The sequence below is a fragment of the Drosophila hydei genome, unplaced genomic scaffold (genome assembly GCF_003285905.1).
Source record: "Drosophila hydei strain 15085-1641.00,03,60 unplaced genomic scaffold, DhydRS2 tig00000063-arrow-pilon, whole genome shotgun sequence".
Lineage (NCBI taxonomy): Eukaryota > Metazoa > Arthropoda > Insecta > Diptera > Drosophilidae > Drosophila > Drosophila hydei.
Window position 1 is genome coordinate 4,084,753 of NW_022045657.1, and position 12,204 is coordinate 4,096,956.

General features: G+C 40.7%; 3 protein-coding genes across 3 annotated transcripts; all 3 read right to left on the bottom strand.

Annotated features, from left to right (window-relative positions):
* Positions 1–293: 293 nt before the first annotated feature.
* LOC111600275 (venom carboxylesterase-6) lies at positions 294–2,131 on the bottom strand. The gene is made up of 4 exons (XM_023316323.2): positions 1,080–2,131; positions 705–1,028; positions 521–653; positions 294–465 (listed from the first exon to the last, which is right to left on the bottom strand). The coding sequence occupies exons 1-4, from the start codon at positions 2,092–2,094 to the stop codon at positions 294–296; spliced, it is 1,644 nt and encodes a 547-aa protein (XP_023172091.2). The 5' UTR covers positions 2,095–2,131.
* Positions 2,132–4,816: 2,685 nt separating this feature from the next.
* Positions 4,817–7,188, bottom strand: LOC111600254 (UDP-glucuronosyltransferase 2B15-like). The gene is made up of 4 exons (XM_023316299.2): positions 6,766–7,188; positions 6,341–6,412; positions 6,086–6,273; positions 4,817–6,023 (listed from the first exon to the last, which is right to left on the bottom strand). Exons 1-4 carry the CDS (start codon positions 7,016–7,018, stop codon positions 4,956–4,958), a joined length of 1,581 nt encoding a protein of 526 aa, XP_023172067.2. The 5' UTR covers positions 7,019–7,188; the 3' UTR covers positions 4,817–4,955.
* A 924-nt stretch (positions 7,189–8,112) lies between these two features.
* Positions 8,113–9,845, bottom strand: LOC111600264 (UDP-glucuronosyltransferase 1-8-like). The gene is made up of 2 exons (XM_023316312.2): positions 9,575–9,845; positions 8,113–9,455 (listed from the first exon to the last, which is right to left on the bottom strand). Exons 1-2 carry the CDS (start codon positions 9,810–9,812, stop codon positions 8,137–8,139), a joined length of 1,557 nt encoding a protein of 518 aa, XP_023172080.2. The 5' UTR covers positions 9,813–9,845; the 3' UTR covers positions 8,113–8,136.
* Between the last annotated feature and the right edge of the window lie 2,359 nt (positions 9,846–12,204).

Here is a 12,204-nt window from a genome sequence, read left to right on the forward strand (position 1 = left end):
GCCTCTTATATGCTTTTCTTTAATTTATTGTGGCCCAGGGCAATGAACTATGTCTATCAAGTTAACTCAACCATCAAGAGTTCTGTAATGTCTGAATATATACGATGCTAACAATATATATCCTTTACACCAAATATGCAAACCACCCAAATGGGGACTGGAAGTTTCGTAATGAACACAGAATATTTATAGATAAACAGGCGTTTTTATGTTCAGCACTTGAAGCTTATTCTTTATTTACATATATAAAAAAATATATATTTATATATATATATACATATAGAAGAACTTGCTTAGAAGCTCGGATAGGGAAAGAGCTGATCCCAAATTTTGTAACGCTCTTCATAAATATTGCCAGTTTTTGGCGTAAGATTCGTATCAATTTCCAAATACGCCTGATCATGGCAATTGTACTGAGGCCACTGAAGGTGGCTTAAATACTCATCAGTCGCACTGTTGGGATCGCTAAACAAATTAAACATTAGTATATTGTCACTGATTTGATATCCTATAGACTTACCCCTTTCTGGCAAACTCTGTCCACATGCGCGTTAGCCGCTCAATTAGTAAATTTTCTGGGTCGCTCTTTTTAAATGCAGGAGCTACAATTGGCACTTGGAACAGATACAAGAGCTCATCGTGATGCACGGCGCCTGAAAAACACATCGTGTTAACCGAATATTTTAGTTTCAGTCAACATTTACCATAGGTTTGATTGGTATCCGGATGCTTCAGAAAGCTGTAGCGTCCTTTATAGCGGAAAAAGTACGTAAAGATTGGTGTATGAGGCGCCATCAGACGCATAAAACGATGGTACTCGACGCCAATGAGAGCATCACTATAGAGCTTGCCCAAGCCTTGGAGGGATTGAGGATTCTCTATGCTGCTGTTCCCCAAAAATTTGCTCCGTAAGACAGTGCTGGCCTCTCGTGAATGGGGCGTGCCCCGCTCGTAGAGCAACGCAATAGGCGCATAATGTTCCCAGTTATCGTTTAGCTTCTGACGTATGCTGTCATTACGCAAATCAACTGTAAGCGATAGCCGTTAGAATTGATAAGTTCTCTTGTATGTCTACTCACAGAATGCGCCCGAGAGAAACTCAAACTCAGTGATGCCTGCGATGAGAGGCACTTTGTAGAAGTTGCCACTCAGCGCTGTTTTGTACGGATGCTCGAGCAGAAAACGCTCCTGACCGAAGTCCTGCTCGATAACTGGCAGCCAGTTTAGCACTGGGTTCCATCCAATTTCGAACATGCCATTGTAAGAGCTCACATAGTCCAACATGGGCTTCGCACGCAAGCAGGCGACCAAGTCTCTGACCGGAAGCTCCGGGCATTTCAGCAAACGGGCCTGGCGCTGCGCCAGCTGCAGATCTGATGTATGATATTCCCATTGCCCGTACGGCGAGGCACTCATGCAGATTCCACGATGAAACAGACCCCGTGACATCGGGGACAACATGTGCAAGCCTATGCTCAGACTACCCGCACTGTAACCCAAGAGCGTCACTGAATGCGGGTCGCCGCCAAACAAATGGATATACTTCTGAATCCAGCGTAGTGCCAGCACCTGATCCTTAAGTCCGGCATTGCCGGGGGCTTCTGCGCTGCCAGTGGCCAGAAAGCCCAAGCTACCCAGACGGTAGTTCAGTGTCACCAGCACACAATCACGATCCATCAAATGCGCCGGACCGGCCAAGTACTTGCTCTGCCCGGAGAAGACATAGAAGCCGCCTGGATGCAGAAACACAACCACTGGCAGACGAGCAGTTGCATTTAGATTTTTCGAATAGACATTCAAGCGCAAACAGTCCTCGGACACGTCGGTCATGTTGTCCCACGGCTGTGGGCACATGGGGCCGTCTTGGGTGGCATCAAAGGTAGCTGGTGCCCAAGGTTTCACTGGTTGCGGATTTTTGAACCGTAACTCAGCCAGCGGAGGCTGAGCGTAACGTATGCCGCGAAAAGCATGAAACGGCACACCCAGTCTTGATGTCAGATTGACTCCACGTATGCGGCCCAGATCCAACTCAACCTCAACGCCCAGAACAGCAGCACAGGAAACCAGCCAAGCGAACGCCGCGAAACTAAACATCTTGAGGCTTAGTGTCTACTGATACAGCTTGGAATAAACTGCATGGCTTTATATATATAAGCATATATAGAACTTGCCGGTCTGGGTTTTTTCCAGCAGTTACTCAATGAGCGATCCAATATAAGCGAAAATCCAACACTGTGTCTCAGTTGTATACGCATGACAACCATTTTTACAGATTTTAAGTTATTATATTGTGCAATGTGGCTATAAAATCAATTTAATTTTTTTTAGTGTACCTCGATTGTTCCTTCGCTTGATACAGATTATAAAAACATATCTCTGTTTTACGAAACAATTTTAAGTGTTGAATGAAAAGGTTTAATTAAAAAAATTGGATTTATAACAATGCTGAACAAAAGTTATATTTCGTGAAAAAAGGTATTGAATCCAGTATCCGTAATCAATTGGAGTAAATGAATACAAATGAGGTCATGACAGAAATACAGCATTTCGCTTTAAATGCATTTCAGATTTACATCAACAAAAACTAGTAGATGAGCTGTTCTTGGTAATGCCGCACTGGAAATACCCAGAATTGAAACACAGCCAAACATTAATGATAATGATAAAATCAAGCGAACGTGAATATATATTAAATATCATAATTAATCTGGTTCTTGAATTTAATGAAATAAATTAAATCAATCTTCCAGACTAGTTGGCTTAAGCGCACAATATATAGAGTATACAATTCAGACGCTCGCGTGAACAGTTGATGAATATTTCAAGTATTCTTATTTTGAGTTCTCAACGCTTAAGCTTATCAACAGGAAGCCCAGTAACAACATCTACCACAAAATATAATAAAATGAAGAAGAACAACAAAAACGGTTGCCTCTTTTTGGCTGGCACTTTTTCTTTAGTTTTAGTTTTACTCTTCCTTTTTCTTTTGGCTAAATTTTTATACCCTAATCCCATTGAAAATGGGAAATCAGGGTATAATGGTTTTGTGCAAATGTATGTAACAGGCAGAAGGAGGCGTGGCAGACCCCATAATATATATTCTTGATCAGGACGACAGGCTGAGTCGATTGAGCCCTGTCCGTCTGTCCGCGTGGATCTCAGCATCTATAAGAGCTAGAGACTTGAATTTTTTTTGCTATACATTGACAGCACGCGCATATCGAGTTTGTTTCAAATATTCGATAACTATTCGCATTTAATTGTTATCGAATAAAAACATGATTGAAATGCAGTTAATAAATTAAATCTCGCACGTCTTAAGAGCTAGAGCCTCCAAATTTTGTATTTAGTTTTATGTATATTTTATGCAACTTTGATTTTTGTTGGATTTTGGATCCCGGCTCCAAATTTCCCCTAATTCTTAAAATAAAGTTTAGTTGGAACTAGGGCCATTATGTGAAGGCGTTTGCATCTCAACCAAGCCAATGGGATATGTAGATCATATGCTGAAAATTTCATTAAAATCCATTAAGTAAAACAGAAGTTATTAAACAAATCGCTTGGCCAATTTGCAAAAGCACATGTCAGCAGCGCCACTCGCACGCATTTTTCCTATGCGTGTGCACACATACATTCAAATGCGTGTATTCTTTGCTATTCCAAGAATCAAAATTGCGATTGAATACTGCTTGAATTATCAACTGCTACTCAACTCAAATTTGCAGCGTTTTTCTTAAGCAGTGCAGTCTCTGGTCTCGGGTTCGAGCCTCGCGGCGGTGGAACATTTTTTTTATTATTTTTATTTTCTTAAATTATTGGCAGAGTTGGTGCACGTTGCGCAAACAATCCGGGTTCGAATACTGGTCTCATTATATCGTTTTTTATTTGTTTCTTTTTTTTTTTTTGAATACTTAATGCAAACTACGGAAAATATTAATAAACGCAGATAGAACTGGGATCAGGGTATCTCCTAGTCGGGCTCCCCGACTAGAGCTTTCTTACTTGTTTTTATATATTTCTTGTAGTTTTAATGCAGCCGTCGCCATTACAGCCGCCAACATTTCCGGCGCGGACGTTGATTTTCCAGCACGGCCATGGCCCAAAACAGTTTCAATAAGTTGCGCCAAAACTTTTACACGCTTTTTGCACCCCGCTCCCACAAACACAAACACCACAGCACCCCCTTTGGGTAAGCAGTCAGCGGCGCCCATGCCCGGCCGGCAAACAACTGTCGAAAAAAGCGCGCAGCAAAGAAAATAAAAGCGTTGAGCGCTCAGCGCGGAACGGGACATTTCAGCAAAGGGGGCGTGGGCGTATCCCTGGCACTACATTTTCAGGGTTCACTGTTAAAAATTTGAACGCGCTGATGGGCATTTTTACAACTGAAGCGTTAACTATGTGCAACTAGCCAAAGAAAGAAACAAAGAAAAATGGAAGCAAAAACACAACAAAAAAAAGAGAGCTCTAAGTGGGAGTGCCCGACTAGGAGATACCCTGAAACCTGCACCTGGTCTGCTTGATTGAACTGCACCCACCCACTGCCTATAAAAGTATGGAATAATAATACATATTTTATATATTAATATTTTTTAAATTTCGAGACTTAGTAGTTTAGGAAATATTTCCATTCATACTTGATGAAGACTTTTGTCTAAAGTCGTTACTTAATCGGATCTGCCACACCTTCGTCTGTATTTTACAAACATTTTTACAAAACCATTTTACCCCATATTCCTATTTTCAATGATTTCAGGGTATAACAAGTATTAGAGTCGGTAAAAAACTCTTTGATGACTATATACAAAATGTTTTTTATTTTATTTTACAATTTCGACACTTACAACCAAACTAAACAGCACTTCGGACTGACAGGATCGTAAAATCGTATCCCAAATCGATGCAGATCTGATTCTAATTTACAGTGGAATCAATTCAGACTTAAGTTTAATTTCAGCTTATTGACGCTTCTGTTTTGGCTGTGCCGCCTGACGACCCATGAAGAACTGCTGCAGAGCACGCCACATACGACGTATGAACAGCATCAGGCAGTAAAGCACAAATAAAATACCGCCGTAGAGTATCAGTATGGCATCCAGATTGTGATACTGCACAAAGTCAAGATCTTGCGAGGCACTGCGCAGGTATCTAGCACCCTTATGCCGGCTCACATGCTCAATCCAATAGACGGCACGCTCCAGTGGCAGTTGCGGCTGATCCTTGTAGCGTGCTGACATGTCATTGACCAGATTCTTGGCTTGCGGATCTTGCAAAAGCTGTTGAATGGCTGTTAACAGTCGCTCAGCAGTCAGCTCCTCATAGTTCACAGTCCTGCCATAGCCATTCTGCTCAGCACGCGCCATATTTAAGAACTGGTCGCCGAAGATGGGAATTCCCACAAAAGGCTTGCCGTGGTAAATGGATTCCGTGGTGCTCAGCAGACCGCCATGCGTGATGAACAGTACGACATTCTCATGCGCCAATATATCGTCTTGCGGAAACCAGTCGGAGATAAATACGTTTTCTGGCTTTCCGACCAAATTGGGCTCCTCGAATTTCCATAGCACCCGCTGCTTGAGCTTACTAAAGGTTTCAATTAGAGCCTGACGTTTCTCGAGCGGCAAATCCTTACTTCTCAAGTTTGAGCCCATTGAGAAGTAGATGACACCATTCTTAGCATCCTTGATGAAATCCTGAATATCCTGGGGCAGAGGCTGGCGCTTCCGATTGATGTGCATGCCGCCCACTTCGATCATGTTGGGTGAGTAGGGACGGGGAAAACTTAGTGAGACGTGTTGATTGAGCAGCACCAGCGCTGTGTTCTTGCGCATGTCGTAGAAACTCTGATTATTATCGGGAAAGTACTTCATATAGAGCAGCTCCTGCTGCGGCAAATAATACAGTTTCATGAACAGATACTCGTAGCTAAGGAAGGCCAAATTGATGACACGCTCGACCAGCGACATATGATCCGAAAACTTAAGCAGCGCGTGCGGCACATAGGAGGGCGGCGATGGCGAGCCTACCTGATAAAGCAGATTAACTGTGAGCTCGCTTTTCACATACACACTTTTACTTTACTACCTACCAGATCTGTGTTCCAGCTAATGGCTCCAAAGGTGCCAAGTCCAATGAGCGGCGCATTAAAATGCTCTGCCAGACCGAAGTGAGCCTCATTCAGAAACACCTCGTTGATGACAGCATCGAAGGTCTGATTAGACTGACGTAGCTGATTGATTTTTGGTTCCTTTAACAATGCTTCAGTTATGCGCAAGCCTTAGAACAAGCCAACGAGAATAAATATAACTGTAAAACGATCAGTAACTATATCATGTCATCTTACCCATGGAATAGAATCCCATAATTTGTTGTATTATCGGCTTTTCGGAATTTTTCAGAAGGCTGCCTAAATCGCCTAAAAAGTAACAAAGGTGAAATTAGTTATTGTTATAAACGTACATATATTATATCTGCGGTTGCCATATGCCATATGCAATACCTTTTTATGTCTGCTATATAATAGCTTTAATAGCTCAAGCTATCTTTATAGTAATATAACAAAATTTCTAAAATCTAGATGCAGAGTACATGATGAATTTGAGTGATATGTAAATATATATAGTAAATGTTGATTCTATTGGTCAGACATAGCCTTGCTTATGAAACTGCATATGACACTCATTATTTAATTAACAAAACGTTAAAATACACTTTTCCAATCTGTAGACAACGTTACGAGTGTTAATCGATCCATGGGAGATTACTTACCGCTCATCGCTTTTAAAACGTTCGGAACTGGCAAATCGTTAATATTCTCGATGGGCTTCTTTAGGGGAAAGGGCGAGACGAGGGTCACCTGATGTCCAGCTGCCGCCAAGCCCTTGGCCAGCGCAGAACCCACATTGTAGTGGGAACGCGCAATAGTGGGTAGCACCAGGAGATAATTATAGGCCGTGACACTGCTCAGCAGGCAGAGTAAAGCGAGGCCTATAAAACTAGTTTTTCGGCTCGAGGGGGGCATTCTGATTGCTAATGTTCTTAATCACAATATTACAAAATTAATAATAGTAGCAAATAATGATTAGTTGTAATTGCGAAATTCGCATTGAGCACCGGCTGACTATACGATCGATTCCACACGCGATCCACACGCGTTGCTAACTCGATTCAAACTAACGAAACTCTCACACAATTTCGGAAAATAAAGCGTGTGGCTTGCTGTCGAGTTCCAACATCAAGCCATGGAGACAGGCAGAGTACGCTCCGTTTTGTGAATTACATGAAGCGAACAAGTTGTTTCGTCAGCGTGCATCGAACAGAGTACAAATAGTATCAAAACACTTTAAAGTCTAATCACGATGATGGGGCAACTGTCGATATGGTATGGTTATGGTATGGCTATGGTCTACGCTCAAGAATAACTGTAGCGTATTCGCATGCCCGCATGGGAGTTTTTGCCAGTTTTCTTGCCCTGTGCTTTTTACCTCTGAGCGACGCCGGTATTTTGAGCTTTTAGAAACACAAACGTAAGAGAGACCAAACAAAAACACTCGAAATACAAACCACTTGTATGCTTTTTATCATTTTAATCGATATCAATAAACATACATGTCTGTGCCTAATGCATTCAGTTAAACGAAATTCCTGCTTATGTTATGAAATAATTCTATTTCCCAATTGCTCTCTAAGTATACACACAAATATTGGACTCTAAAGAGTTGATCCGTTTATTGCTGTTTCTCTTCGCTCTCGCTCGCTAGCTCGCTCTTTAGAAAGAGCGTAATGTTAGTATTCAAATGCATACGAATTTTGAATACACAAGTGTATATATACATTACTACATATATGCCAACAGTATATCATTATCAATGTAAGCGTGCTTATACATATGTAGTAAATTGATATATGAATATTCTATACCAAGCTATTACTTCCTCACTAGATAAAAATATTTCGTAATAAATAAAGTTTTCTTTTGAGCACAATATTTTATATATATACTTCTATATACTTCTATATTTATATACTTCCAGTTTATAAAAAAAAAACTGGTTTTAAGAATATTTAGCTCTGTTTGTTTTTTTCTCATTTACATTTTTTATGTTTTTTTTTCCGTAAGAATATTATTATTTTTTAAAATTAATTTAGTTTCAATTTTCCAGATTTACCTCGCAATATTCTATGAATCAGTCTTACGAAAGCTACCAGTATATAAACAACAGCAAACGAAATGAATCCCAATCCGCCGACGATCATAACTAAAACATCTAAATTATGGTATTCTATAAAGGTCAAATCCTGGGCAGCGCTTCTTAGATACTTTGCGCCCTTCTGCCTCGTCACATGCTCCACCCAGTAGACAGCCCGTTCCAAGGGCGTTTCATGCTGATCCCGAAACCTGGCAGATATCTCACGCACCTGCTGGGCGTATTGCGGATCAGTGAGTATCTTCTTAATTGCATTCTCGAACGTCTCAGCAGTCAGCTTGCTATAAGTAACTGTGACTCCATAGCCCAGCTGTTCAGCTCGGGCCATGTTAACAAACTGATCGCCGAAGATAGGAATTCCCACAAAAGGCTTGCCGTGGTAAATGGATTCCGTGGTGCTCAGCAGACCGCCATGCGTGATGAACAGTACGACATTCTCATGCGCCAATATATCGTCCTGCGGGAACCAGTCGGAGATAAATACGTTTTCTGGCTTTCCGGCCAAATTGGGTTCCTCGAATTTCCATAGCACCCGCTGTTTAAGCTTGCCAAAGGTTTCGGTTATAGCCTGACGTTTCTCCTGGGGCAAATCTTTGCTCTTCAAGTTTGAACCCATTGAGAAGTAGATGACACCATTCTTAGCACCCTTGATGAAATCCTCAATGTCCTGGGGCAGGGGCTGCCGCTTCCGATTGATATGCATACCCCCCACTTCGATCATGTTGGGTGCATAGGGTCGTGGAAATCCAAGGGAAATGTGATTGTTGAGCAGCACTAGCGCTGTGTTCTTGCGCATTTCATCGAAGCCCTGCTTGTTGTTGGGAAAGTATTTGTTATAGATCTGCTCCTGCTGGGGCAAATAATAAAACTTGTGGAAAATGTGATCATAGGCCGTGAAGATGAGGTTGTGTGCACGCTCAAGAAAGTTCATGTGATCACTAAACTGAAGTAGAAAATGTGGCACATAGGATGGTGGCGATGGCGTGCCAACCAGCGAAGTACTCCAAGTGGAGGCGCCGAAGGAGCTAAATGCTATCAGTGGCGCCTTGAAGTGCTCCGCAAAGCCGTAGTGCGCTTCGTTCATGAAGACTTCGCAAATGACCGCGTCGAAGGTGCGATTCTGTGCGATTAGTGTCTGAACTGCAGGCTCAGACATCAAGGCTCGTGTCAGATTGAGGCCCATGGCATGCATTAAAGGGAGGCGGAACGCAATAGGTATTTTGGCAATGTCAAATATTCTGGCTTTGTTCACTGAAAGAGTAAAAAAAAATTAATTTTCTACAAATAACGAAATTGCCCGACGCTTTACACGTCCACAATTATCGCGCGGGTAACAATTGATAACGGGAACGTGGTGCATTAACACTTACCTTCCATGATTGGTATAATGCTCGGTGTTGATACATCAACGTAATTCCTGAGGGGTTTCTTTTGTGGAAACGGAGAGATCACCGTGACCTCATGTCCTGCGGCAACCAGACCCTTAGCCAACGCCTGACCCACATAGAAATGCGACTTGGCCGCCGTATGTGATATCAATAAATAGGAGTAGGCCCACACCTGACTCAAGCTGGCCAAAAGCAGCAAGAATATGCGAAGCAGTTGCATTCTGTTATTTGATTTGTGTGTTAGCTATTGAGTTCCAATTGATTACTAAGCCGGTTACGACATGTGCGGCTATACTTTATAGTTCTGATTGCACTTTTTATTTTTGATAATTTGTTATCATAAACTTTTGAGTGAAAATAGAATTAGACAAACTGAGAGAGCCGTCAGACTGGAAAGGTTCTCTTTGGCAGTTTAAAAAGTTTCTCTTTTTTTGTAATTTTGTCTTTTATTTGCATGGCTTAATCGCAAAACTCTTTGACCTTAAAAATTGTAATTTAAATTGTATTTTGGGCTCATTGAGAGATTCATTTGTAATTCTTTTTTCGCTACGCATCACTTGGCAGCTCAAAAATAGATGCTAATTTAAATTTGAGTTGCTGTAATGGAGCCCTATTTGCTAACGTCGACTGTTGATGCCCTAAAATATTGGTATTGGCATTGTTATGGCTGAAAGGTATCAGCCTCGACCACAACACGTGCCGCGCTGATTGATTTCGAAATAGAATGTCAAGAGAAAACAAACAAAATTTAAATATGGGCGAAGGAAAGAATTTAAATAAGCAGCCAAGCATCAAATTAAACAGAATCACGGTCCCACTGAAATCTACACACATGTTCAATGCTTCGAGGTGCAAAAACCAAAATGAAGGAAATGAAATGCCAAACAGACAAAGTTTCCGTTTCCTCATACCTAGGAGTGCACGTCGTGTGTGTGTGCACTGACATTGAAAAGCAGCTGGGTGAAGAAAAAATATATGAAAATATACATTAAGCGAACCAAAAGTTAGCTATGCACAAAACTTTTCTGATGCCAGGCGCTGAAAGTGAAAAGTAAATTTACGCAAAAGTCTCTAAAATGCACAGTGAAAAATGCTGAGATATTCCTGAGGGGGACTGGCATAGGGGTTAACTTGAAAAAGAATATGAAATGACAAAAAATGCGAAATGAAACGGAAGTTCAAGCTGATTTGTTTGCAAGCAAAGTCACCAGCGGCAGCGGTAGCCATTTTGAGGCGGAAACGGAAGCTGCGTTTCAATCGTGCTCCTGATGAAGTTACCAGTGCCAGCAAAATTTACGGCCACACACATATGTCTCACTGTGAGCTTATGAGTGAGCACAAATAAATTTAGCATAACAATACTTGGCAATTTGTACATAAGCATGCGTCAACGCGGCGTATGCGTATTCCGCTTATGATTTCAATATAATGGCCATAAATTTGGGCAACTTTTAGGTATTGTACTCAGTGAACAGTATGAGTTGATTTCCCTCAACGCATTTGAAACGTTTGCCGCAAATCTTAAGCGCATTTCATATTCATTGTGTTGATTCATGGCCAGACACTGCGGTCCTTAATGGCGCAGTAACGTAATTAAAAAAGGCATTGCGGCGACAACACTTTTTATTTTGGTTTTTGCTGATATATCACACATACACAAACACACGCATACACACACTCACACACACACGCACACAGACACTCACTTTGAAATGACAGTGGCAGCTGCACTATGACAATACCCTCGAACTGGGTGGAACCTCAGCCACACTGCCCTGTGACTGCAGCAGTGGCGTGCGAATTGATTGCGATTGCTGAGTTGATTGGCAGGCGAAATATGCACACACACACTCACACACACGCAGACATATATAGCATCCCTGTGTGCGACATACATACATAGCATCCCTGTATGCGACGCTCACAAACAAAACCGGCGCTTTGTGGTTTTCATTGTTATCTGTTTTTTCCCAGCCGTCTGCTGCTTCCCGTTGTTAAATTTTTTAAGCCATTTATTTTTGCTTGTTGTTGAAATTAAGTTCGTTTTCTTCATTTATTTTTTTTTAGTACTTGTTGAATTTATACCCTATTCATTTTTCAGCTCTCGCCAATTACAAGATAATAAAAGAATGTGAGGTGCAAAGTAGAATTAACTCCTTTATCAGTAATAATAAGCTTTAGGAATTTGCCATTATTGCGTGACTGTTGAATGAAACTCGATCGAATTATTGAATACGTGATAAGCAAATTCATATATATCAAAAATTATTTTTAATTAATAACGTGATATATAAAGCGAGTTGCACAAATAAGTTGCAATTAAAACACACATATATATATATATATATATATATATATATATATATATATATATATATATATATATATATATATATATATATATATATATATATATATATATTTATTTATTTATTTATTTTTTATATATGTATATTAAAACATATTTGTATATATCCAATTCAGAAAAAATCTGCGAAAATACAGCGTGAAAAAATTATTTGTATCAGAAATTTAATGATGATGATGACGAATTGGTATTTTGTTTGACTTATATAAGAAAACAGCGTTGTGGACAAGTATTGTACAGTCTG